Source organism: Chlamydotis macqueenii, chromosome 2, assembly GCF_036417535.1.
Source record: "Chlamydotis macqueenii isolate bChlMac1 chromosome 2, bChlMac1.mat, whole genome shotgun sequence".
Taxonomy (NCBI): Eukaryota; Metazoa; Chordata; class Aves; order Otidiformes; family Otididae; genus Chlamydotis; species Chlamydotis macqueenii.
The window spans coordinates 9,195,796-9,220,500 of NC_141557.1; the positions used below are offsets into that span (position 1 = coordinate 9,195,796).

The 24,705-nt window shown below is 43.9% G+C and overlaps 1 protein-coding gene across 5 annotated transcripts in view; it reads left to right on the plus strand.

The window, feature by feature from the left end:
- Positions 1 to 19,780, plus strand: part of DNAJB6 (DnaJ heat shock protein family (Hsp40) member B6) — a 61,115-nt gene extending 41,335 nt beyond the window's left edge. For 3 of the 5 annotated variants that reach the window (XM_086741877.1, XM_086741878.1, XM_086741879.1), the window contains 2 exons: positions 9,881 to 10,087; positions 18,166 to 19,780. In XM_086741877.1, the coding sequence (XP_086598003.1) occupies positions 9,881 to 10,087; positions 18,166 to 18,248 (290 nt within the window). In that variant the 3' untranslated portion in view covers positions 18,249 to 19,780. Of the gene's footprint in view, positions 1 to 9,880; positions 10,240 to 18,165 lie in introns of those variants that run through there. The other 2 variants (XM_086741875.1, XM_086741876.1) reach the window with 1 other exon arrangement.
- Positions 19,781 to 24,705: the final 4,925 nt, after the last annotated feature.

The following is a 24,705-nucleotide window of genomic DNA, read 5'->3' on the forward strand; positions in this document are numbered from 1 at the left end:
TCTGTGCTCTCCACTTATTGATTATTTTGGTCAAAGCTTCAGTTTGAGCAGTATACATGGAGCAATTTCTTTTTGTGTGTATAAATATATGTATGTTTGTATATGTATGTGTGTATACATTTGAACGTCTAACCACTCAGTTATTGATCTTGGATTTGAAAAATGACTTGTATTCCTAAACTGTTGTGGGTTTTAAGGCACAGACTGAAGAGCTTGGCTATGGGTGGGAAAGTAATGTTGGAAACTTTGAGAGGTCCCTGATGGACTGGAGACACCAAAGAACAAAAAGGGGTGCAGCTTGGGAGTTACGGCCCCTATAAGGCCTGTGTACAGGTTCCTAATTAAATACAGCATTTAGTCAAAATTCCTATTGAATGGCAACTTGAAATGCTATTTTTTTTTTTTAAATTCAGATTTCTCATTAGCATATCGATATTATTAAACTGAATGTCAACTAACAGCTTGGTGCTCTTGTTGTCAGGAAGGTGTCAAAAAATAGGCTTGGGTTTTGTGGTGAAGGTTCATAAAACGCTTTGAAACCTACTGAGCTGTCAGAAGAGACCTGCTGCTGTGAGCACATGTGGTTTTCAGGGTCGACTACAAGATGTTGGTCTTTGTATGCGGAGCTTTGTAAATCCAGAATGTGTGTGGGCATTGGGAACTGGGATTTGCTTGCCCTAGTCCGTATAATGCAAGGATGGATGAGGAATGAATTACATGTTGTGGAGTATAATTGGAGAGGGTGGGTATCTTTCCTTCTTTTGTAATTAATATGTGAAACCCTTGGTGTCATATTTAAGGCTCAGGGTAGAAGGGAGAATGTTTTTCAGACAATTAACCTGAAAAGATGAGGGCTTACCAGCTGAGCACAGGCGATGCAATATAAAACATGGAGCTTGTGCCTGTGAGATTTCAACAGCACTAATAGCCATTTGATGAAAATATAAACTTGGTGATTTTGTGCTTTTGCCAAATTACTATGGAAGTGTTGACAAAACAGCTGGGCAAGTAATTAATCACATTTTTCTGAAGTCACTCATGAGATTCTTTTCTTTTTAAATTCAACAGCGTGGCTTTTTGCTTGATGTATTTTTCTTATGGTAATCTGGATTTGCTGTACATTAAAGGTTTAAAACTGATAATCAGTGGAAAAATGTGTAACAAAACTGTATAATTTGCAAATTAGGGCTGTCTCAGAACTGATCTGGAGATGCTCCTTTTAGCGAGAGCCACTAATGGAAATATAAAATGATATCTTTAACTCATTGTTTTTTAAGAGGTATAAAGATCTGTTCGTTGGGAAAGTAGAAGAGCACTTTTCCTCTGCTTACTGTCTGAAGAGTTTTCTAATTAGAAGCCAGTTTTGCTTGATTTGGTCAGGGTAACTCTAGGAGGGCTGAAGGAAGAGGCAAAGTTTTGTCTTTCGGGGCAGGGAAGGGGCCGTTGCATCTGGCACTGGGGAACCTCCAGTGGAGCACAACTGCGAGAGGTGCGAAGGTCGGTGGGGCTCTGCGCGGGCACAAGGAGAGAGAAGATGGTGGTGGAAGGCACCTTGTGTCTGAGTTCGCAGTGGAGGACCTGACTGGGCTGGATGGAGTTGCACTGTGGATGTTTTGTTTGTTTATTTATTTGTTTTCCTCCAGTAGTGAGTATTAAGTTGCATTGTAAGGGCCAGTCCTTTTTTTTTTTTTTTCTTCAATATGGTTTTGTTTTTGGTTCAAAATCCAATTTCAAAGTGAAACGTGAGCTGTGATGCTTCCTCATGGTAGAGATGAAACCTGCAGGGATTTTTGCCTGATGTTGAAATATGGGTGAGATGAAAAAAAACCTATTGAATATTAATCAAGTATTTTGATGTCAGTGATACCAGTTCTGGAGGAAGAGGGGCTGATTAAGAGAGGAAGAAGGTCACAGTGATCTGAGCCCCATCTCACCTTCATGTTGCGTAGGGAGCGTGTTCGGGAGAGAAGCCCCAAGAGTAGGAGCCCCTGGTGTAACTTTTTAAGGGGATCTGACCGACAGCACTGCAATGTGGTGGCATATAACATGATTTGCAGGAAACTATAGCAGAGATCTGACATGACTCTGGAAAGTATAGAAAGCATCACCTTTTAAGTAATCTCAATTGCTGTTTAAAAATCAGGTCCCTTTGTTCAAACTTTGAGCTTGAAATCTTGCTAATTTGTATTTATATATGTCAGGCTGCAAAGCTCATTCCTCGCGCTTTGCTTCCTTTCAAAATTCACCCAGCAATGAATAAAAGACCGCTGTGTGATAAAGCCTTTTAAATTTAATAAAATTCATTTTGAGCAGCAGCACGCAAATGGGGTCATCTCTCTGCTTGCGGGAAACGTGGGGATTTGTGTTGCCTCCTGCCATGCGCATTTCCCACATCCCAAATCTTTTAAGATGAAAGAAGTTGATGTAATCACTGCAAAAGCCTGGATGTCCTCAGCCTGCATTTCTCTCTGGCCTCAGTTTTTATGTAGGACCATTCACTGGGCTCTAAAAGATCTGATGAGTACGTTTTGGCAGTGAGGAGGTAAATCCAGGCGCTCTCCCAACTCCCCTGTATCTACCTCAGGCTGCAGAGCTCGGTGCCACCCGATGCGGTCAAACCGGAGTGGCCGTAGCCATCGATCTCCATTAGCCGCTCAGGGGAACAGCACGATGACCTCTCCTTTAACAGTACCTGTTGGCAGCACCACTGCCCTTAGTTTGTGGTGTACACTCATTTGATTTTCCCAGTTTGCTGCAAATTGGGGTATCTTTGTGGCAAAAAAAATGTTGTCTTTGAGGCTTGATGTGCTGGGAATGCAGGATTCGTGTTGGTACACGCCGGGCTGAATACGGGATATAATGGGGCTCTTAGGTGCGTGGGGGGTGGTATGGAAAATCTGGATGGCTAAAAAAAAAAAAAAGCTTTCTGAGGAAGCTGCTGCAGGGCGAGGAGGGTGAGCGGACCCGGTGTGGGGCTTTCCCTGCCCCTGCCCTGCGCCGCAGGGGTTCGGGCTGGGTAGGAACAGCGTGAGCTGGCACCAGAGCAGCTGGATACGAGGGCAAAAATAAAAGGAACAAGTCAGCTTTTAAAGCCAGAAGGGCAGAGGATTGCTATGTGCGTTGAGCAAAAAGTATTGAGCTCTGCCCTTTCCCGGATACTGGACGTGCTGCAGCCATGGCTCTCAGGACAGAAATAGCACCGCGAGAGTCGCTCCATCAGTCTCTCCCAAATCCCATCCCCTTTTTTTTTTTTTTTTCCATCACTTCCCAGGAACTTCACCACCACCTCCCACGCTGCCTCCTGCCACTCGTGGGCTTGTTTTGTTTTTCCTCCTCGCAGGAAATGCACAGCAGATGAGACAGCAGTGCTGGTCCTGGCCTGGAAAAGCCCGGCCCAAATGCCCCAAATTATAAACTTAGTAAGAAGTTTCGAGTTAGGGCAGGAGCAGGGAGATGTAACATGTGTCTGAGCGTGGTGACGTTGGTGACACCAGAGCTGTGCGGTGGCAGCCAGCGCAGGGGCCGAGATGGGGAGAGGATGAGGTGGGACATGGCAGCAGGTTTCTGCAGAGGACGTGGATTGAGAGCTGACGTCTTTAGTTTTTAACCAGCTGAGCACTTCTGGCACCGCTTCGGCTAAACTTTTCCTAGTATTGTGCAGGAATGATGTCTGCCACCACAGCAAACCCTGAATCTCCTCGTGCTCTTTAGCTGTAATACCAGCACTGAGGAATGGGCGATTGCTCCGGAACAATAATGCTAGCTAATAATTGGTGAAAACCACTGATTTGTGTGAGAAGACTCAAAACGTCGTCCTTCATCCTGTGCTTTAGCTGATAAACTTCAGTGCTGAAATAAACTCCCTTTTCGGTTTTCAAAAGCTCAGCCACTAGCAGCGATGGTGCAGATGGGGTGGCTGCTCCGGCATTCCCCGGATAGTTTCTGAGTGATTTCAGGCTCTTTTAGCTTTCGAGACTACTTGCATTTTTTTTTTTATCAGCAGATTTTAAAATGGCTGCTTTTTCTCAGAAGCACCACATCAAATAGAAAGAGATTTTTAAAGGCTGTCACTGTCAAACTCAGACAGTGACATTTCCAAAGAGGACTTGATGCAAATTTTAGTTTCTGTCAAGTCTGACAAACCCGAAAGCACAGCCTGGCAGTGGGTTTTGTAACTCCTGCTGTTAAGCATCGCAGTATTAGTGTTTCCTGACATTTAGAAACAGGTTTAAGAATGATTAATCAGAAGAACTTGCTCAACATAGCCTCCAGTAATGGTGAGGGAGTATGTTCTTGGCTGAGCGTGTTGCCTGCAATTTCAGGAGCAGGGTGTGTGTGCGCACATGCAGTTTTGTAAAATACCCTGGGCTTGCTATCTTAGGAGCATCCTTTGCTCCCCAACAGAAATTAGAAGAACCTGTGATGATTTTGCAACTTTCTGAAAAGAACTTTCAAGTTTGGTCCCCCAAGTCAGACCACTTCTACATTTTAGTAAAGTTGCTTGGGTCTCCTGATGTTTTCTCTGTGCTATGATATATTAGATGTGGAGCTTTTAAAAGAAGAAACAAAAGGACCAGTTAATCTCCAGGAATTTTTCAGCGCAGGGTAATCCAAGCCTGTAGACAGGTCATTTCCATTAAGTAAGTTCTTGAGTCCAATGAGGTCCTCTAAAGCACATGTCAGTCTTGAGTCTCAGAAGAACCCAGGTATTTACCTGCTAAGGTAAATAGTAATACTGGAGCTGCTGTAACAGCAGAAAGTTTTATCAGTACAAAAATTTTATCAACAGATTATAAAGATCACAGCGCTATCAACCTCAGATAAGTGTATTAAAATCGGGATTTGTTTTTTTCTTTCCCTTTGGGTTGCTTCTTCAGCTGCAGCTCAGCTCTCCCCGGCAGCAGCGGATACAGTTGAGTCATCAGAAACTCCAGTGCCCTCCGTAGGCGCAGGGTAAATTCCAAGTCCTTGTAATAAGAGGGGAAAAAGAGTCAAGCTAAGCATTTTTTCTTTTGCGCTCTTGTTTTGTTGTCAGTCAGCATCAGTAGCAACTCAGACTAACGTCAGACTTCCAGTTGAGTCCTCTCTAGAAGCACCAATACGGTGTCCTGCTCCGAGCTTCAGAAAATGCACCACCTCTTAACTCTGAAGTATGAGAAAAACACTTTGCTGGCCATAATTCAAGAAAGATTTGAATGGAGTAAGTTTCCTGCAAGCTGTCCTTGCACAACCAGCTCACCTTGTGTCATTAGATAAAGCCAGGTGTCCCTCACCAGCTGCATCTTCTCCTGATGCTGGTTGCAGAAAGGGCTGCACGTTGTTCACGGCCTCGGGGAAATCTTCCTCTGGACTGAGCAAACCGGTACACCTACTTTTTGTTTCTTAATACAAGGGAAAATACTGATTCCCGCCCCCCCCCCCCCCCCCCCGCCCTTGGTTATATGATTAAGAAAATAGCATGCAAGCGGTAGGGTTGCCATGTGGGAACCACGAGGCTTGGCTTCCTCTTGCGCGGGAAGTGACATGGCACATGTAAATAAGTGGTTCGATATCCTCAGGATGTTAACCCCAGTTTATTCAACGTGTTTCTGTTAATTACTGCCTTGCCGTTAATTACTGCTAATTCCTGGTAGGATTTCAGTTCAATTCCAGGATGTACACGGATGTAAATGTAGCACACAAATAGTAATGCTGGCCTGTGCAGGGCTGCTTTTGTGTGAAGTGCTCCGTGACTTACCCGTCGCACCTCACCTGGAACGTCCTTTGCCTTAGTGGTTTTATTCCTGTGTCTTATCTCCATTTTCCAGGAGCGCACATGGAGCCCTCGGTGTAGCTAGCAGCCCACCTAGTCCAAGATTTGTACTTACGGTTTGCCTTAGACACATAAAATCGATGCATTACCGAATAAATATGAGTTGGCGGTGACTTTTCTGATAACGCTGCCCCTCGCGATAGGCAATATTGCCCTCTACTGGTTAATTACCGCTTCAAGATCCTTATTTTCCCCTTTCATACAGCAGCACTTTGCTATGAGAAATTATTTTTCAGCCTTTCTTGCTTGAAGCAGAAGGCAGGTTTTGGTCCTGATGCAACTTTTTAGGATGCTACAGCTCGTGTTTGATTTCTTTTTCTCAAGAAGCCGCTTTTCATTTGGAAGAACCCAAAGGCATCAGAAAACGAAACTCTAATTATTGTTTTTACATGTTAGTAGTAATACTGAATCCCTCATTTTCAGATTTAGCCCTTGGAAATGTAACTTCTCCAGACTGGTTTTGCAAGTGACATAACTGCAAGGTTTTTAATTATTATTTGCATTACTTTAATAAGACCTTATGCTTCAGGCTGTAATCTGGATGCCGACTCCAGCAGCCCCTGATAATTGCCCCCTTCCCTGCCCCAGCTGGGCCGGCTGCACGATGAGCTGGATCCAGGCACTGAGCTGGGTTAAAAATAAGCCTGCCAAAAGAGCGTTATTTTTAACCTGGGTCAGTCCCCTGCTCGGGTTCACAGCGCGGCGGCCCAGCCTCTCACATGGGTGCTGGCTTGGAAGCATGAGAGATGGCAAGAAGGAGCTGTGGGAGGAACTGAGGGCCGTTTAAAGTCGGAGAACCCTGGAAGTTGCTGCTCAAGTGGATATTCCAGCTCTGAACTAGGCTGTGGTCCCCCCTCCATACCAGCTCTCTTCCTAAAAGCCTTTTTCAGGGCAAACAGCACTGTTGACAAAAATCCAGCAATGTTTAAGCAGTTTTTGGTGGTGATGGCCTGTGTGGCTGACCTTTCCCAGAGTAAATTCTTTTCACCTCTCATATTTGCAACTGGTGCAGCTACCTTCATTCAGAGTGTGGCTTGCTTGTTTCAAATATGTTTAAATAGGTAGAACAAGAGAAAATTACACCTCAGTTTTGCTTTGCAAGGTGTGCTTAAGATAGGTGATCAGAGGAAGATCTGGCAGCTCATACCACGCATGGCACTGTAATCAGTTCAATATGTGAATCACAGCTGACGTGATGGTATGGCATTTAACTGATTTATGGTGCCATCCTGCTTTCCTGCAACTCAGAAAGGGGAAAAAAAATTGATATTTTGGGGGGATCTATTTGTTGAACTAAAACTTGTCTTTACTTTGAGGGAGATGGAAAACTGAATGACTCTGTTGGGTGATGGAGACGGATTTAATCCTTTCAGTACTTAAAGGGAGCTTATACAAAAGATGGAGACGGACTTCTTAGTAGGCCTGTAGCGAAAAGGACAAGGAGTAATGGTTTTAAACTAAAAAAGGGCAGATTCAAACTAGATATAAGGAGGAAATTTTCTATGATGAAGGTGGTGAAACACTGGAGCAGTTGCCCGGAGAGGTGGTTGATGCCCCATCCCTGGAAACATTCAAGGCCAGGTTGGACGGGGCTCTGAGCAACCTGATCTGGTTGGAGATGTCCCTGCTCCTTGCAGGGGGGTTGGACTAGATGGCCTTTAACGGTCCCTTCCAACCCAAACTATTCTATGATTCTATTCATTTTATTTTAAATTGGATTCAAGCAGTGAGTGCTTGCTGAAAGATCTTTCTGTGACTTCATTAGGCGCTCAGCGTTGTGGGGCTGGTGGCCCAGCTCAGGTCCCAGAGCAAGAGAGCTCTGCGGGAGCGTTCACTGCAAGCAGCAGATCAAGGACACATCAGGGTGCAAGAGGGCCAGCACTCAATGATGCTGCGAGTACAGGGAGGAGCAGGATTATTTTGAATTCTTCCAGTGTTAAACTGTGCCTTTCACACCAGCTGAATTGGACGAAAGGTGTCGAGACTGATCTCTGGCCTACTTAAGAGTAATTTATTGGGGTGTGTGTAGAGCATCTGGTTTAATATTTAACTGTGTTAAGTCTTAGTGTGTCTGATCAGGGTGCCTCTGTGATGCACACACACACACACAGCTTTGAGAGCGACCTCCACACATTTCTCCTTCCTGCATCTGCTTGCCAATATAAATTTTAAACATGCATCATGCAAGACTTTGCACATCAAAAAGAAAGCAGTGCAGTTTGTGTTTCAATGGGAGGGAAGGGATATCCCATTTCTGGGATACTATAATTTTTTAGGAAATGACCTCTCTTGACTGATTTTCATATGTGCAACTGGTGTACGTGGGTTTCCTAGGCATTTTATTTTTACTCCCACCATTTTATAGGCTTAATCTTCATAGACCTGGCATCATCAGACTGGTACGTGCTTCAGTACTGTCAGTACAGCTTGTAACATCCTGTAGCTAAGGAAATGCTGGCAATTCTGCATTGGGCGTTTCCTTGCCCACCGCCTCTCATAGCTGAAGCGCTGTGCCCCGTGCAAGGGGAAAAAAGCCATCCTTGGTGTTACCATCACTTGTGGTTTTGTCTTGTTTGCTTGTGCCTTCGGAAGTGCAGGAGACTCCAGGGTAGAAAAGCGTTGAGTATTGTTTGTGGGGAATGGGTGTCTAACAGCCTGGGAAAACGGGTCTTCTGCATCATATCCATGCACAGCAGGTGCTCAGACGCATGGTGGGGAGACGCGAGGCACGTCTTGGCATCCTCTTCTCCTGCAAGGCCTTGGGTTGCCACATTGCACTGTGAAATTACTTGTTAAACATACCTTGCCTCCTTTTCCTCATGCCCTCCGAAGCATCTCCCCATGTACGATTACAAGGTAAAGACAACGCAACCTGTTTTGTTTGAAAGTGTCGGTGGTTTGGTGCGCACAACGAACTGGGTATTACTGTTTTTGTTACTGCATACGTGGTGCTTTTTCCATCTTCAAAGCATTTTCCAGCCATGAACTAAGGGCACACGCATTAGCTGAGCGCACACACCCCTCCCTAAGCAGCTGATGCTGGGCGCATCCCGGGAAAAACTTCCAGAATGTGACACACCACATTTGATGCAAATAAAATGACGCCGTATTTCATCAGCTCTATTAAAAGTACTTAAGTAATTGAATTAATGAAACTTTAAAAAGCCTTTAAGAGACAAATGTGGTACACACCTTCTCACTCTTTTTTTTTTTTTTTTTTCTTTTTTTTCCCATTGAATGTCTTTGGCTTTTTTATTTATTATCTTACTGTTAGCTTTTCGACGTGTGGTTTTACTGGTGGTTTTTTGTGTTATGGTAGCCGATTTCTCTACTTTGCAGCATCGGTACTGAACATTGGAAATTTTCTGCAGCAAAGGAAAGTGTCCTCTGCAAAATAGCATGAGTATAACTGGAATACGTCATCTTTCATATTAATTTTTGCAAACATTGGATTTTATTTCCATTGTGTTCATTCGCCTTTGCCGTGCGTTGCCTGCCTTGTCCCTTGGACTGTGCTCGCCTCTTACGTATTCAACCCCATCATGTGGTCTTTCACGCTTCTCTACCATCCTTCCAGCTGCGGATGTGCAACAGCCAGCCCCTCTGAACCCATGCTGGCTTTGTTTCTCTCCCACCATCCCTGTAGCCAGCTTGGGTATTTCTCCCTCCTTTCCCTATCACTTTTGTTTGAGCAGGGCCAACCCTTCCTAGGCAGGCAGTCCAGGCGAGGTGGGACAAGATGACATGCTCTGCACAGGAGAGAAATATTGTCCCGGGCCACGTTCTTGGCTCACTCACCCTGCCTTTTGGGAAAAAGGAAACAATGAACAGAGTTGTCATATCCAGCTGACTTTTTTGGGTGGTTCCAGTGTGGTGAGAGGCTGTTGGTGGAGCTCTCTGCTCCGGACACTCCCCGCTCTGTAGATAGACAGGAGTATCTGTGAGCGAACCACAGCCAAGGCAGTAGTTTAGTAACATACAATTTCCAGCACAGTTTTGAGGACTTTTTTCAGGCTAAATTTAAACATTTTGTGTGCAGCTGACTTTCCTTGAACTTTGCTTTTTCAGGTGAGGCAGATGAAGAAGCCTTTGCTGAGGAGTGCAGACGGAGAGGACAACACGCCCTGCCTTTCCAGCCGACCAACCCTCGCCTGCTGAAGTCTCACAAGCCTGCCAGTTCCCCCAAATACGCCTATCATTATAATAGCGATGAGGTGGAAGAACAAGATAGAAGCCGGGTTACAAGCAGCTTGGAGACCCCTTTTTATTTATCAGGTGTGCACAAGCATGTTGATGAGAAATGCACAGAAAAGGAACCATCAGCTAGTCAAAAGGAAAAACCAAAAAGCCGAACAAGGGGTTGTTGCTGTGTGTTGACTTAATGCTAGGTCCCTGGCAAATAATAAACGGCAGCTTGTGTGCCTTCATCTTGCATTAGCTCTGCTCTTCAATTTAGTCTAGTCTAGATCCACCAACGCCCTGGGATATTGAAAGATCCAGGGCAAATATTGTTGTGCTGCTGAAGTGCCTATGCTCTTTCTTCTTAAAAATGAAGGCCTTTTAGAGATTAACCAATCACAATATTTTGCACATTCATCTATTTAAATTGTGCTTGGCTTCCTTGCTGAAGTAGAAGTTCAGCAACTTGATATTATTTCTGACAGCTGCAATTTTAGGCACCTAAATCCTAATAGAGAGGACTGAGACCGTTCAGGCGAATGCAGAAGCGCGACGATTGTCCTGGTTATTTTTGGAAGCAATTAGTCCTTTGATGTATTTCCTGTCTGTAATGTTTCGGCAATGTAGTCCAGAGGCTATCTTGGACAACAGAGTCCTCATAACTACTTGATTTAATTTGAACCTGTGGTCAAAGATCATCCAGGACTGCCAGGACAGGTTTTTCTGAAATTTGAAGGTGCCTTTCTACTTGGATGCCCACAGCAAGGGCCCTTCTCGTTAGTGCTGAGGGAAGTGTGAGCTCCTCAGGGTAAACACAGTGAATGGAAAACATGCACTGTACCCCAAAACATGTGTTTACGTACTCCCAGTGCTATTCCAACTGCTGCTGCGTTGATGAGCCTTTAATCTAATGCTGTCTTCTGTATAGAAGACCTAAAGACATCACATGGGATGACAGCTTGAAATAATAGAAACATTCAGATAAATGTTCTCCTAATCAGTTGCTGAAAGTTTTGTCTCTTTAGGGATTACTATGTTGAATTTTTTCTTAAAAAAAAAAAAAAAAGTTTAAAATTTCTCTAAAGAAGCCTGAATATAACCTCCAGGCTGATGTCCTAAAATCTCCCATGTAAGGGTTAGAGCTTTTGTATCTTGTGTTGTACTGGGCAAAACAAAACCTTGGCTCTGCATTTGGAGACTTGAGGTTCTCTGCAGTCGTACCAATATTTTAATGGTTTCCAAAGAGTGTCTGAGTTTGACATGAACCTTGCAATTTTTGGAGCAATTTTTGACATTGCTTAGGACTTTTTACTGTGAATCTATTTATGCTCCAAGATGGAAAAAATGGCAATTAAAATTAATTTCTGGAAGTACCTGTGCAATCACAAAATCCTCTCTTCTACCAGTAGATTGTGAGTTGCCATAAAAGATTTGGGGTGAAAACTTGATTGCAGTAAGACTAAGATTTTACTGTTGCTTTAAATATTTTGCCTACTGTTCCCCTGATGGACAGGGCTGCTGAAGGACTGGTCGAGTCAGTCATAAAAACCTGCGTGAGTGTCTTAATCCCTCCCTGGGAAGTTTGTGCACGAGCCCTGGCCAGTAACGCCGTTCTCCTTCATGGGTGTTCACCTTGCCTAACGAGCAGGCTTCACCAGTGCAGCTCTGTAATGATATCGACCACTGACTTGCTCCCGCTTGGCTTCTCATTGATCACGTGCTTACACGGGCCAGCGCTGGGAAAGAACAGCATCTTTGTCTGCCTTGGTCCAAAGCCCGCTCACTTCAGTGGAAAATACTTGAGTTCAGTGGCCTCAAACTGGGTGTCATTACATCTCGAATCAGACAATTTTGCCACCGCTGACACGTGGCCCTTGTTGTCTCACGGCAGTTTTAGACGTTGTCCCAGTTACAGCATCTCAAGCAAATCCTTAGTTGTTAATGATTCACCTGCAGTGAACTGGTTTGCTGTTCCCAGCTCTAAGAGTGGGAATGTTTGAGTTTTAATGTGTAAGTTCCTAGCAAATTTAAATGAAGGAAAAGGGACAGGTTTCATCGTGACTACGTGGTGGGAATGGCTCTGGAAGTGACCATCTCTCTCTAGTGCCCAAGGAGAAAGGCTGGCCAACTCGTTTAGACCTGGCAAATGATATCCAGAGGTGAGATGAATCCTCTCCTTAGTCAGGATTTCCAGTCATTACAGTAGATTTTTAACTTTAAAAAAAAAAAAAAGTTAGATTTGGTTCTCCATCTAACGTTGACACTTTGAGTTTTAGCAGAAATTGCTCTGGGTTTCACACTGTTCCTGGTTGCGTAACAGCCTTTAGAGTAAAACTCGTACTCTGAAGTCACTGCTTATCTCAATGCTCTAGTTCCACCCAAGTAATTTTTTTAAGAAGAATTCAGATACTACAAGTAATGCACTGCCTGATTGTGTGATGTATGGCTGACTGGTGATACCCAAGCTGTTCCAAAATGGTATTAATGCCAGCAGAGACCTGGGGGTTACAGCCACTGATGGCAGGGGCAGTGGTAACTACCCCCAAAAATTGGCTTCTCTGGATTTGAGAATTTTGATCTTTATCTAGCAAGAATGGTTGAAACATTTAATTTTTTAAAATACTGAAAAATACATTATGTGAAAGATCATTATTTGCAAGATAATATTGCAAGGTTTGTTCTTCCTTTTGAATGAAATAGCTTGCATGAAGCTAAAACTTACAACATTAATAATCCATTTTCGCTCCGTTTTCACCCACTGGCATCCCTGAAAAGGAAACCACTTTAAAAGAAGTAGCTTAACTAATCTGGATCCTTTCCTACCATGGATTCCTCTGCTGGAAAGTTGACCTCTTTGTACTTCATTACATCTTTAACGCAGTCTCTGTTTTTTTAACTCACATACGGTTTCCTGAATTACACACTACTAACTAGTAAAATCAATGTGCTTTGTTATCCAAACTAATTACCTTACAATTCTCTTACATACTTGTATTTGGGCATGTAATGGAAAGAGAAAGGAAAGCCAAGCCACAATTTTCTGTGGAAATCTAATACGTGAGGAATGCTGGAGGTGCGGAGATGGGAGTTCACTCTCCCTGTGCTCCACGTCCCGTGGCTGTAACTGTGTGTGAGCGGGACGGGGTAACAGCCGTACTCTTCTGCGGGCAGAGGGTGGGAAGATTGGCTGGTGGATTTGGAGGCTGGCTGGTTGCTCCCTGGCTTAGCCAGAGCTGCCTTCACGCATGGTTTTTTTGGCTGTTAGTGTGAGAGCACCCCATTACCCATTTGCTTCCCATAGAAGGTGGCTGGGTTGCACATGGAAGGGCTTCCAAGGCTGCAAAGCCTTGCAAGCTTTTGCTTGCCATGTGGGAGTAAACCCTTGGACTCTATTCAGTAATAGTATTACCTTAATTAATAGCAGGCAAGCAGGTTGTATCTGGCTTGGTATGTTCTTTTAGCAATTCTAGGCAGAATTGGTAATGAAAATAGTACGGTGAGCAAGCATGAAGGAAGGCCACAGTAAGCTGCTAAAGCTTTTCAGTCCCCTAAGACATCAAAGTTGGAATTAAATCACTGGGTTGGCCAGTGAGACTGGAGAACTCGCCCCTTGGATTTAACAGTGCGGATAATTAAATAGTGGAGTGGCGTGCCTAGACAGGGTGGGATGTTTTGTCACCTCAGGTCCTTACGTAAAGGCGGGTTCTCTCTCCACGATGCTCTGTGGCATGGGCAGGAGCTGCGGATGCGGTGAGAGAATTATTAGGGCAACTCGTGGTGTGTGTGGGGCAGTGGCTCGGGCTGAAAGGAGGGAATGTGAAAGTGTAGTGTAAAGCTGTAATTGTAGATTGAGTCACACACATGAAATTTTACTGGAAGCAGTGATCTGGGGTGCGTTTTTGTAATGGCATATGCAAGCGTGATCAGTCTAAAATAATAGATGGTGGCTGCAACTCAGAGGTAAGCTAGCTACCTTTGAAATGGCAATTTATTGTTTTGACTACAGAGGTATTTCTAAGAGCAGAAAATTAGAAAGCGCACTACAGAACCCAACTTGCACGTGCCCCACTGCCCTGTTAAAACTCTGTGTGCATGTTGGAGCAATGACTGCTTCTGTAGTTTGAAGGAGGGCAAAAGAGTGGCTGCAATTTTATAAAAAAGTTGGTAGATCTTGAAAACTATTCTCTCTGGGGCTTGAGCAGAGAGCATGAATCCCTCCCACCCTGAACCACAGTGCTTCGGAGCCTGAAAGCGGAAGGAGGCTCCTCCAAAGTCTTCAGCTTTGCAGGAGATCTTCTATAAAAATCAGGCCATGGCCTTTTTTTACTGACTGATGTGGGTCGCAAAGCAGAGAAGGCAGAAATATTGCGTGTTAATCATCGGTTGTGACTGAACATCTTGTTTCCTTCTGCTGACTCCTATGCTCTCCTGTGCTGGCAGAAGGAAGGTGGAGCAGACCGGTGGCTGCTCTCTGCATCCCGGTAGAGCAGGCAGATGCTGGGCAGGGCAGGAAGAAGTAGTATACCACAAATGGGTTGGGTTAGGAGTTTTTTCTCTAGGACATTGTCCCTTTGGATCAATCACTCGATGTGCACACCTCCCTTCCAGTTGCCACCCAAGAATGTGATGAGTTTCATAGTGACAACAAATTTGTGACTTAAGGAGGTGCAGATGGCAGAGAAGTAGAAGGCCAGAAGGAAAGTCAATCTGGGATGCAGCAGAGAGGCTTCCCAATTTGTTTTGGTCCTTGCTGAGTGGTTGAGGGAGTTGCTACTAAGTGTTGTTGGAAGCTGGCTTCAGCCTTTAGCAGCTTTTTGAAAGCTGGAAGAGCTTCTGTGCTCTTTGTTGTTCTTAGAATCATAGAACAGTTTGGGTTAGAAGGGACCTTTAAAGGTCATCTAGTCCAACCCCCCTGCAAGGAGCAGGGACATCTTCAACAAGATCAGGTTGCTCAGAGCCCCGTCCAACCTGGCCTTGAATGTTTCCAGGGATGGGGCATCCACCACCTCTCTGGGCAACCTGTTCCAGTGTTTTGGAAGTAGAAGAGATGAGGATGAAATGGGAAGAGTGGGTCAGCAGAAGCTGTTTGTTTTAGACAAGAATTATCCAGGTTGTAAACCAGGTGTTATTCCAAATGGTGTGGATTCTTGTTTCATCCATCGCTGCTTTTGTCAGCTGCCAAAAGCAAGAACATACCAAGTTATACCAAAACATCTCTCTGTGTTTGAGTGAATCTTGTTTTCCAAATGTGAAAACTTGGGGAAACTTTCAGCACCCTGTTCTCCCTCCACCCTGTAATGCCTTTCTAGAACTTAGATGGAAAACAGTTGCTTCTAAGGGTGGAAAGTTGAGCCCTTCTCCAAGGCCAGAACTGTTCGGCTGGAGCCAGTTCAGCCAGGCACTGACTATGGGAAGTTTCTATGACCACTTCATGATGCTGGTGACTCATCAGGACACAGATTCACTGCAAATTAATCAAATAGTAATGGGGGTGCTGCTTTCTAATTCAGATTTTGTTCTTTCATGACTTTGGGGCTAGTCTTGTATGCAAGGCAGCTAAATATTTTTTTAAGTAGTGCTGGTTGAAGTATTAGAGTGAAATAATGCACCAAAGGGTTACACCTTTAGTGTGAAATTTTTATTTTTGTTAGGAGTTGCTTCATTTGTTTGGATCAGGTTTTCAGCTGTTATCACCCAGCATAGCATCACTGGAGCTAACAGTCTGGCAAAATTTGACCTATCCTTTCCTCTTAGGTGGAGGTAGAAAAGGAAGTGGTCAAGAGTGAAATCATTTATCACAGCAGGCTCAAAACAGAAAAGGCCTGGCAGTTTTCTATTGAGGAATACTCTGTATTTGTGCGTTATCTCCTACTTTGGCCACTCTGTTTCTGTGTGTCAGTGATAACACTTGAAAGATTTGCACTTTTTGCCCTTATCATTCCGGAGGCTGGTAGGAGACCCATGTTGTCAAATGCCTAAATATCTTCATACCACATTATTTTAACATTTGAGTTGTTATTTCATTTATAAGACAGTGAATTATGTGGCATTCATTTCAAGTCATAATTTACATTGACTCACAGTATTTTAAAGGAAGAATTGCTAGAATTGCTTTCAAAATCTCAAACATTTGAAGAAAATGGACTGTTGGAAAAAAAAAGGTATTATGATATAAAATAGCAGTATCAAATGCAATCATGCCTGGATGTGGAAGCCTTTTAGAAATACTGACAGCGTTTTGAGAATGAAAAATGAGAAAATTATGAAGTTAGTAATCTGTTAGGGTTTAGTGATCCTTTTCCAAATATCTGTGTTAATGTTTCATAGTTATTACATGAGCTAGTTCTGATCAGATGATATGATGCTGTTTTTCCCTCTGGTAAAGGGAGGAATCCTTTGAATAACACCCCTCGGATGACTGATTCTCGAGAGTCAGCACGTCTCTTTCCCCTCCATTGGCCTCTGTGGGAAAGGAAAGGGACGCTTGAGCCCTTCTGGGATATGTGCCTTACAGCAGTGAATTAAATGCCAAGGGATCCTATTTTTGACAATGTATAGGTGACCGAGGGGCTGACATGGAACTAAACATCATGGATGGAGTTCTGAGCTAGGAGATGGTCACGCAGTGTCCCCGGGGACAGGATTGTAGCTCAGGAGGGCGCGGGGAGAACACAGCGTCACCTGCGGTTCTGCAAAGCGCTGCCAGTTTTTCTCTTCCTTAAACAATAAAACTGGTTTCCACTCTAACTTTGCGCAGGCTAATCGCTCATGGCAGAATTTCTAAACAAATATCCTGCTTCTTGACTCAGATGATTGCAAACGATGAAGTCATGCTGTTGATACAGCGTAGGAGCTAGAATGATAACCTAGGATATCATGCTACAAGGGAGTGGATTTCCTCTAATACACCAGCTTTTGATAATGTCCCAAGTGATTTTAGCCCAAAGACTATCTTGTGGTTCTCCACAAGTCTTAAACAGAAGAACTGCAGTTCTTGGGAGGAGCTCTGATTAGGAGCAAACTTTGGCCACTGTGTGGTTTCATACTCCTCTGACCTCCCACCACTCCCTTTTCCCTACCTAATTTTGCTGTTGGTGCTAAATTGATGGAGAACCGGGTGCAATGGTGACACGGCTTCCTCAGGGCTGTTTTTGCCTGCCTGCAGACAGAATGGGGGCAATAGAGATTTCCAGAGAGGTGGAGCTGTGCCCTTCCTGGGCTGTTCTGACTCCCAGCCCTGCCTCTGAGCTGGCTTGCAGGGGCTCCTCCGCTCGGCCCTGGTCACTGGAGTGTGCCGATTCCCAGTGGCAGAGCACCGCTGAGCTAAAAGATCCCTCTAGCTGTCTCAAAGCATCACAGATTGATTATCTGAGGGAAACGTTTGCTGGCTTTGAGTTTAGACTTGAAAGTGCACTTGGGTAGATGTGGTGTTGGTTCTGCACAGTTCACTGCGCGTGCAAGTCTGCAAGCAAGTTGCATTTTACTGCAAGTTTGGAGGAAAGGATGTGATGCAGAGCAAGAACTGTTTTTCACGCATCTCTGGGGGGGAAGAAAAACATTGGGATGATGATCACATGGCTGGAAGCTTGTGCCTACTGAACCTGTGGCAAATAATTGTTGCTTGAACTTAATGCTTCCATGCACCATTGGAGCTGCAATAGAATATAACCCATGGTGCATAGTTAAGCATGAGCAGGCTGATGACCTGCGTATAAAATATATATTGGTGAACACTGAGCACCTTCTAAGTTACTCAGGATTCTTGACATTCTCTAGTCTTAAAATGGAAATGCAAATATTGTGGTAACTCTGACTACTGTGAGCAGGAACCACCAGTACTTAAATAGCTCCTGCTGTGTAAGTCTTATTTATTGCTTCCATTTTGAAAATTATTCTGATTTTGCATGTGCTCTAATTTTGAAGCTTTTCCTGAATGGCTTTGAAGTCTTTTGAAAGTTCTCCAGATCTTTTCAAACTTCAAAGATTGATAGTGTTTTCTTTCTATCCTATGTAAGAGATATAGTAGAACTGGGGATATAGTAGAAATAGCCATTTAAAAAAAGGCCAGACCTTTTCTTTAAGATTCCTTAAACCATTCAGAGAATATGTGCTTTTGCTGGAGGGAAAAGTCCATGAATGCTGTGAATAGTGTTTTACAAGCCGTATTTCCCCAGGACACAAAGAAGGCAGCAAGAGGAGGAAGCAGAAGCAGAGAGAGGAACAGAAGAAGAAGAAGTCAACCAAAGGGAGTTACTAAAATGGACTGCTCTGCTATGCCAATACCTTTATAATAATGACAATTTAATGTTACATTTGAGCACACCTCTTTTATGTATATTTTTTGATTGTTCACACTGCTAGCAAGGAAGTGACTCATGTTTAAAACTGTACTAAAATTGCACTATGTTATTCTTTTTAGTTTCACGGAGTGGCTTTCTTGCCAGTCAGGTTAGGGAATTCGAACGAGGCTGATGTTGGTTAGAAGCGTGTTATGTCTGAAGATTGGAAAGCGTTACAGAATTTCTTACCTCTTCCTTCCCTGGGACTAAAACGACACTAGTCTAGTGTTTGTTTATTTGTTTTGTAGGATATAAAGGGTTGTGCAAATGCCTGTTTGTTTGGTCACTCTGGCATCAACATCAGGCCTGTTGAAAGAAGAGTCCTATTCACTCATATCGCTGGGAATGGGACTGAGACATGAGCTCTTATAGGGTAATTTATGCAAGCTTAATAAGTTACTTTTATGGTGGTTTTTTTCCCAAGTTGGGCAGTAAAGGTTTGTCCCTAATATTAAAATGTTCCTTCATTTTAAATTGTACCATGAAGTTGTATCCTCTGATTTTAAGAAACCTAGTGTAATGATGGTCTCCTGTAAGCACTCCTACTGGTTTCCTTCAGCGTAGTTGACTCCCGATTAATAATTTAGTGAAATCATTCCTGATTTTAATAGTTTATTTTCAGAACCGAGAGACAAGTGATCTAAGTGCTACCTTAAAACTGCTCTTTGTTTCTGATGAGTGGGGTTTAGATAACAAACATTTTTTCAGCATCCATATCAGATTTTATCAAGTTGTGTCTGCAAAGACCTTACGCCTTTATGCATTAAAGCATTTTGCATCGGTTTTATTGCAGGACTGTTTTTTTTTAGCTTGAAAAGACGTCTTCAATTTAAAAGAAAAATGTATTTTCTGGCAAGATTACTTCCTTGCTTCCCATACTTGTCTCATGTGCATGACACATTGCTTGTCTTAACCTTTTAGTTTGTACAGAGCCCTTCTGTTGCCTTAAGCATTCACCTGCATGTTTCTTGTCAGTATGTTGCCTCGTCTTCTTAACCTCCAGGTAGGAGTTATCAGCTTAAGGTTTTGCTTTGTTTTTTTTTTTCTGTCTTCCTCTTGCCAATACATTGTTGATGTAGCAGACTTAAACCTGGCAATATTGAAAGGCCGCAGTTCCTGGAGAAACTCACTCAGCCTAACATTTGAAAGATGTAGGAATGCACATAATGGTGTAAGGAAGAAGCTAGACAGAAAAATTGAGTCTGCATTCTGGCATGGTTTGGGATAACAAATTCTGGTGTCTCTGGTATCTGAACAGGTTAGCTTCAAATGCTTATATTACCCAATGTAACCCTACGCAAACATATAACCATACATGATCTCTGTTAGGGTATGTAAATTCTGGTTAATATGAAATAAGACTGAGTACTGGTTTTCTGTCACTTAAGTACCACTTCTTTTGTTTTGTGCAGTGTTACTAATATTTAAAAATAAAGAAAATTCTCCTTTATACTTTGTCCTCTTGCACTGTACTGTAGACTGCAGCTGGCACCAGCTGTTCGTGTTTAGTTTCCATTAAAGTTTAGGCTGTAAGCACGAGGGGGAGAGTCCACATTCACAAAATGCCCACAAGCATACCAAGTTATTCCTTTTGCTAAATCCATGAGCAAGTCCATACAGTCCCTGTGTCAAATGGCTGATACTGGAAAATGAGGGTTCTTTCTGCCTGGAAACATCACTATAAGGAGCGTATACCTCAAACAGAGCTTGCACATTTGCCATGCAAGAAACATTCATCCTGGATGATACACAACACTTTGAATTGCTTCCCATTTAGTACTCTTTCTGTACTCTGCGAGAAGTCCCCCCCCAGTACATATGCCAATTTTAAGCTATTCATGCTCCTTATTTGTTGGGAAAATGGTGCATGCTTTGGAAAAGCAGGATAGGTGGAGGAAGAAAGAGGTGACATCAGCGTAGGGCTGGTCTCCCCTGGGCTGTCCCTGTGCCGTGAGCAGCCTCACGTCATGGGAGAGTGGCTCCGGATCAGGAATGTGCCTTGAAGAATTAGAGCAGATCAGGATTTGGTACATAAATATCTTCTTGACCGATCCCTGTGTTAGGCTTGAAGGAGGAGGACAGAGCATTAATTAGTTAGGAGACCTGAAGGCAGGCTCTAAATTAGTTAGGAAGCCTGTCTCACCAAGGGTATCCTTATACCACCGGAATGGTGCCAGTGTGCTTGCAGCTGTGCTCCTACACCCTGTGCCTCCCGCGGGGAGAAACTCCTGGGAAACACAGTCCCCAGAGGAGGGAACCACGGGCATAATCTTTCCTATAAGTACCTAGAATCTGCCTAAGCTTGCCCAGAAATTAAGAAAAGTGGGCCCATGGCCATTGAGCATAATTTTTTTCCTTCTCAACCTGATTATTTCTGGATTTTAACTGAAGGGTAATGGCTTAACAGCGCCTTGAAGCAGGGCTGTCAGCCTGGGTGTGGGTGCCGTGCTCACACAGCTATGCTGCTTGCAGCCTGGACGTGGTGTCACGTCTGCCACGTATGTATGAGCAAGCACGTATGCGAGGTCTTGTATCCCTGCGCATCCATCTGCTGAAGGTGAGGGCTGCATGATGATACTGTTACTTAAAGTACGTGTTGGGGTAGGAAAAATGCAGGTGGGTGTGAGACACCACAACTGATAACAGATGATGCTGGCCCAAGAGTGGCTGTGAATAAATGTATTGTGAAAGTTGGGAAAAGATTCCTGACCATCCTACAACACTTCTGTGGAATAGCTGAGGACAGAAATAGAGCTAGTTTAAACACAGACCTGACGTGATTTATAAAAGGTATTGCAAAATGATCCTTTACAGGGCAGATACATGGGCTCGGAGACCCAAAATGTGTCCCATGAGAAAAATTAAGTTATTAGGGTAGAGTACAGCTGAGTAACAGTGTAATTAAAATGATACACTGAAAACAAAACAATTTTATCTTAAGATAGTGGGAGACAATCACAACCAAGCAAAATACAGACAGATAAGAGTTCCTGCTCCTCACCTGGAAGCTGCTACTGTGAAAATGGTTTAAATTCAGTTGTTTTTCCACACCTTTTAGAAATGTGCACAGTCTGCTCTTTGAACTAAGGTTTGGCAAGACTTTGATGCGAAATAAATAATCGCAGAGAATGTTGGTGTCAAAATGATAAAGTATTTTTCAGATTTTTGCCGAGTCTGCTCTGCGCTGCTGCCCACCTCCATGAGCAGCTTGCAGACCTGTAAATCCTACTTCTAGAGGTAAGGCAAAACTCTCTTTTCCTCTGTCAGCTTGGCTGCCTTTACAGAGACTTACTTTTTTTTTCCCCCCAAATTTCAGAACAATCTCGTAATATTTTGTATGCATTTGTTGAAATAACACACTGAAAAGATGCTTCATTTGAAAAGAAGAGACTCAAATACCCAGAAAATGTGCAATAATCACTAGGGAAGCACTAACCTGCCTGTTTTCCCAACCACATATGAAATGTGTGACTTGTACCCACTTGTTCTTCAGAAATGCTCCTAAACATGTGCCACCAAACTGGTGTCTATCAAGTGGTGGAATTTGTTTGTTTCTGTATTGAATGTCATTGTTCTGTTCTGCCTGTATAGAAATGTATTCATTTGCATTTCCCCCCCCCCCTTTTTTTTTTTTTGTGTGCCAGTTGCACAGAGCTGTTTATTCCTCGAATGCATAGGTTAGTCCTTCCTGCTTTTCAGATCTCAGTTAACTTCCTTCATGTGCAATCCTGCTCCTTTATGTCCAAACTTAGCTCACGTTTTAGTCCTCTCTCACGTTACCTTGCTTGGGGAGCACATCACTCCTCTGTAACTCACATATTCATGGGGGGTGGTGGTGGTACAATTGCCCATGATTTGGTGTATTTAGTTCTCTTCCCAGTGAGCAAGTTGGAATCTGGTCTTAACAATCTTTTTTATCACTATTTGCAAAACTTTTCTTATTGCTACCTGTAGCACTGAAAACTCTAGGCAAGGCAAGGCAATTTTCCTGTCCGCTGATGAGTTAAAACAGGGCATTAAGGCCACATACAGATGTGTGTCAATTTTAATGTTCATATTTGAAACTATGATCGATTCAGCTGCCCTGTGTCAGCACATCTTGACTTCTCACAAGTTTTTGTAGCCAGAAAGGATTAGGCGGGGTGTGGAAAAGTGTCAAGTTTGTTAAGTACCTTGTTGATGACCTCTTAGCCACCAGTTATTAACGACTGACAGCCGGAGAAGCATTTCCAAAGTGTCTGACCTGACCTGAGATGACATTTCCAAGCATGGGGTAGGTTACCTTGCTGCTCTCATCACAACAAGCAGAGACTGCTCGTGTTGTATGGCACTTCTTGAAGCACTGCGTCAAGTATCCCAGACTTTGCTTCTGCCTCTTCCAGAAGGCCCAATGTTGCCACTGCAAAACCAGCCCAAAAAGCAAGAAGTGAGTGCGAGAGGAAGATCAAAACACACACTCTCATAAAGATTCTGAATGTTTTGATTTCAGGAAAACACCTCCATATCTGCCTGGAAGTGATCATGGATTTTTCTAGGATGTCTCCTCGACACTCATTGCACTGGCTGGATGTTTAATTGCATCTCTTCAATGTCTGTTTCCATTGGCATGCGTGTACACCTTTCTACTTAAATAGCATACATAATTTTTCCCATCCCTTGTTTGTGCTCATCCTTTGTTCAATGTAGGGCAGCTTGCTTGTTCTTTAGGCTGTCAGTGGTTGCAGTTTAATGAAATCCTATGATATGACAGGTGTTATTTTTAAATTATCTCAATATTAGCGAGTTATGGTTGGGAAAATTTATTTAACTTAAAAAGCAGAAGTTACTTCCAGGTTTTTAAGAAGAAAGCTAACAGTGCAAAATGGTAGATCACTCCAAAGCCAGTAGGTAAAAACACCTCTTAAATGTATTAGGTTAAAACTTATAAAATATATGTTTCTGCCTGATTTTTGGAGTCCAAATGTCTGACATCTTTGGATGCTTTAACGTGTTAAGCTGAGCAGTGCTGGTGGCATATTGCTACATGAGACCAAGAGATAGCTTGAAGCTCCTTTAATAGACTGCCTGCTCACAGCTGAGGAAGGGAAGGAGCTCTAAGGAGACATTAAGGAACACTAAGCAGACACTTCCCACGGCATCTGGAAGGGACACTCACCAAAGGTGCATGACTTGATCCTGGCAGCAGATGAAAAGCACAACCTGCCATACTGGTAGTTGTGTTTTACCGCTTTGGGATTCAAGACAAGGAGGTAACCAGCCCTAGAGCCTTCCCAGTGCTGAGTCACACTTTGTACCCATAAAAATGATTTGTCAGCTACCTGGCCCACTTGTCCTGTCTTTGATAGTGACTAATGGTGGATGCCTTGGGAAGAGCACAGGAATAGGCTAAGCATGTAATCATACCTCACCAAAATGTTTTCCCAGCTGCAGCGTTCTGTGGGTCAGAGGCTCCTGGATCCAGAATGGTCTTACTGTTGCCCAGTATTTTTTTCCACTGACATGTTCAATTGGCTCTTAACCTAGAAACTGCTCAATACCCAGTGTCCCATGGCAAGGGATTCCTTGGTTGATTGTTGGGTAAAGAGTGTTTTAAACCTCTCTCCTACAGCTTCCTTTGGTTTTCTCTTCTCCTTCATCCTGACATTGGAAGAGACACCGGACACCACATCCTCATTCACCTTTTCCATGCTGTTCTGGTTGTATTTAGTGGGGGGGGGCTACAGTGGAAGAAGCTGCTAGAAGTTGTTCCCCTTTGTCTAGTGCACTTGGCTGGGCCTAGGGCAGACTCGCTGCTGGCCAGGGCCGAGACAATTGGTAGCAGAATGTTCTGTGATAATGTATTTAAGAAGGGGAAAACAGAAAAAAAAAAAAAAAAGGAAGAAGATGTGAAGAAGCTGAGCGGGGGCAGAGAGGGGGAGGCGTGAGCCTTGTGGGCCTTGCAGGCCTCACCCTCTGGCCTCCTGCCGGGTGGCTGACTGGGCCTGACGTGGCCCAGCCCGGCTGCAAGAAGTGGAGAGGAGTTGAGATGTGAATGCGATGTGAAAAGATCCTGAGAGGCATCTGCCTGAGCTGATTGTGAAGAATTTTTCTTGTGAGAGGAACGGCTGCAGACACCAAGGCCGGTGAAGAAGGAGGGAGAGGAGTAATGCAGCTCCTGGCCAGAATTTCCCTGCAGCCCGTGGTGCAGCCCATGGTGAGGCAGGTTGTCCTCCTGCAGCCCATGGAGGTCCATGGAGGAGCAGAGATCCACCTGCAGCCCATGGAGATCCCCACGTCAGGGCAGGCAGATGCCTGAAGGAGGCTGTGGCCCATGGAGGGCCTGTGCTGCGGCAGCTGTTCTGGAGGCACTGCACCCCGTGGAAGAGATGACCCACG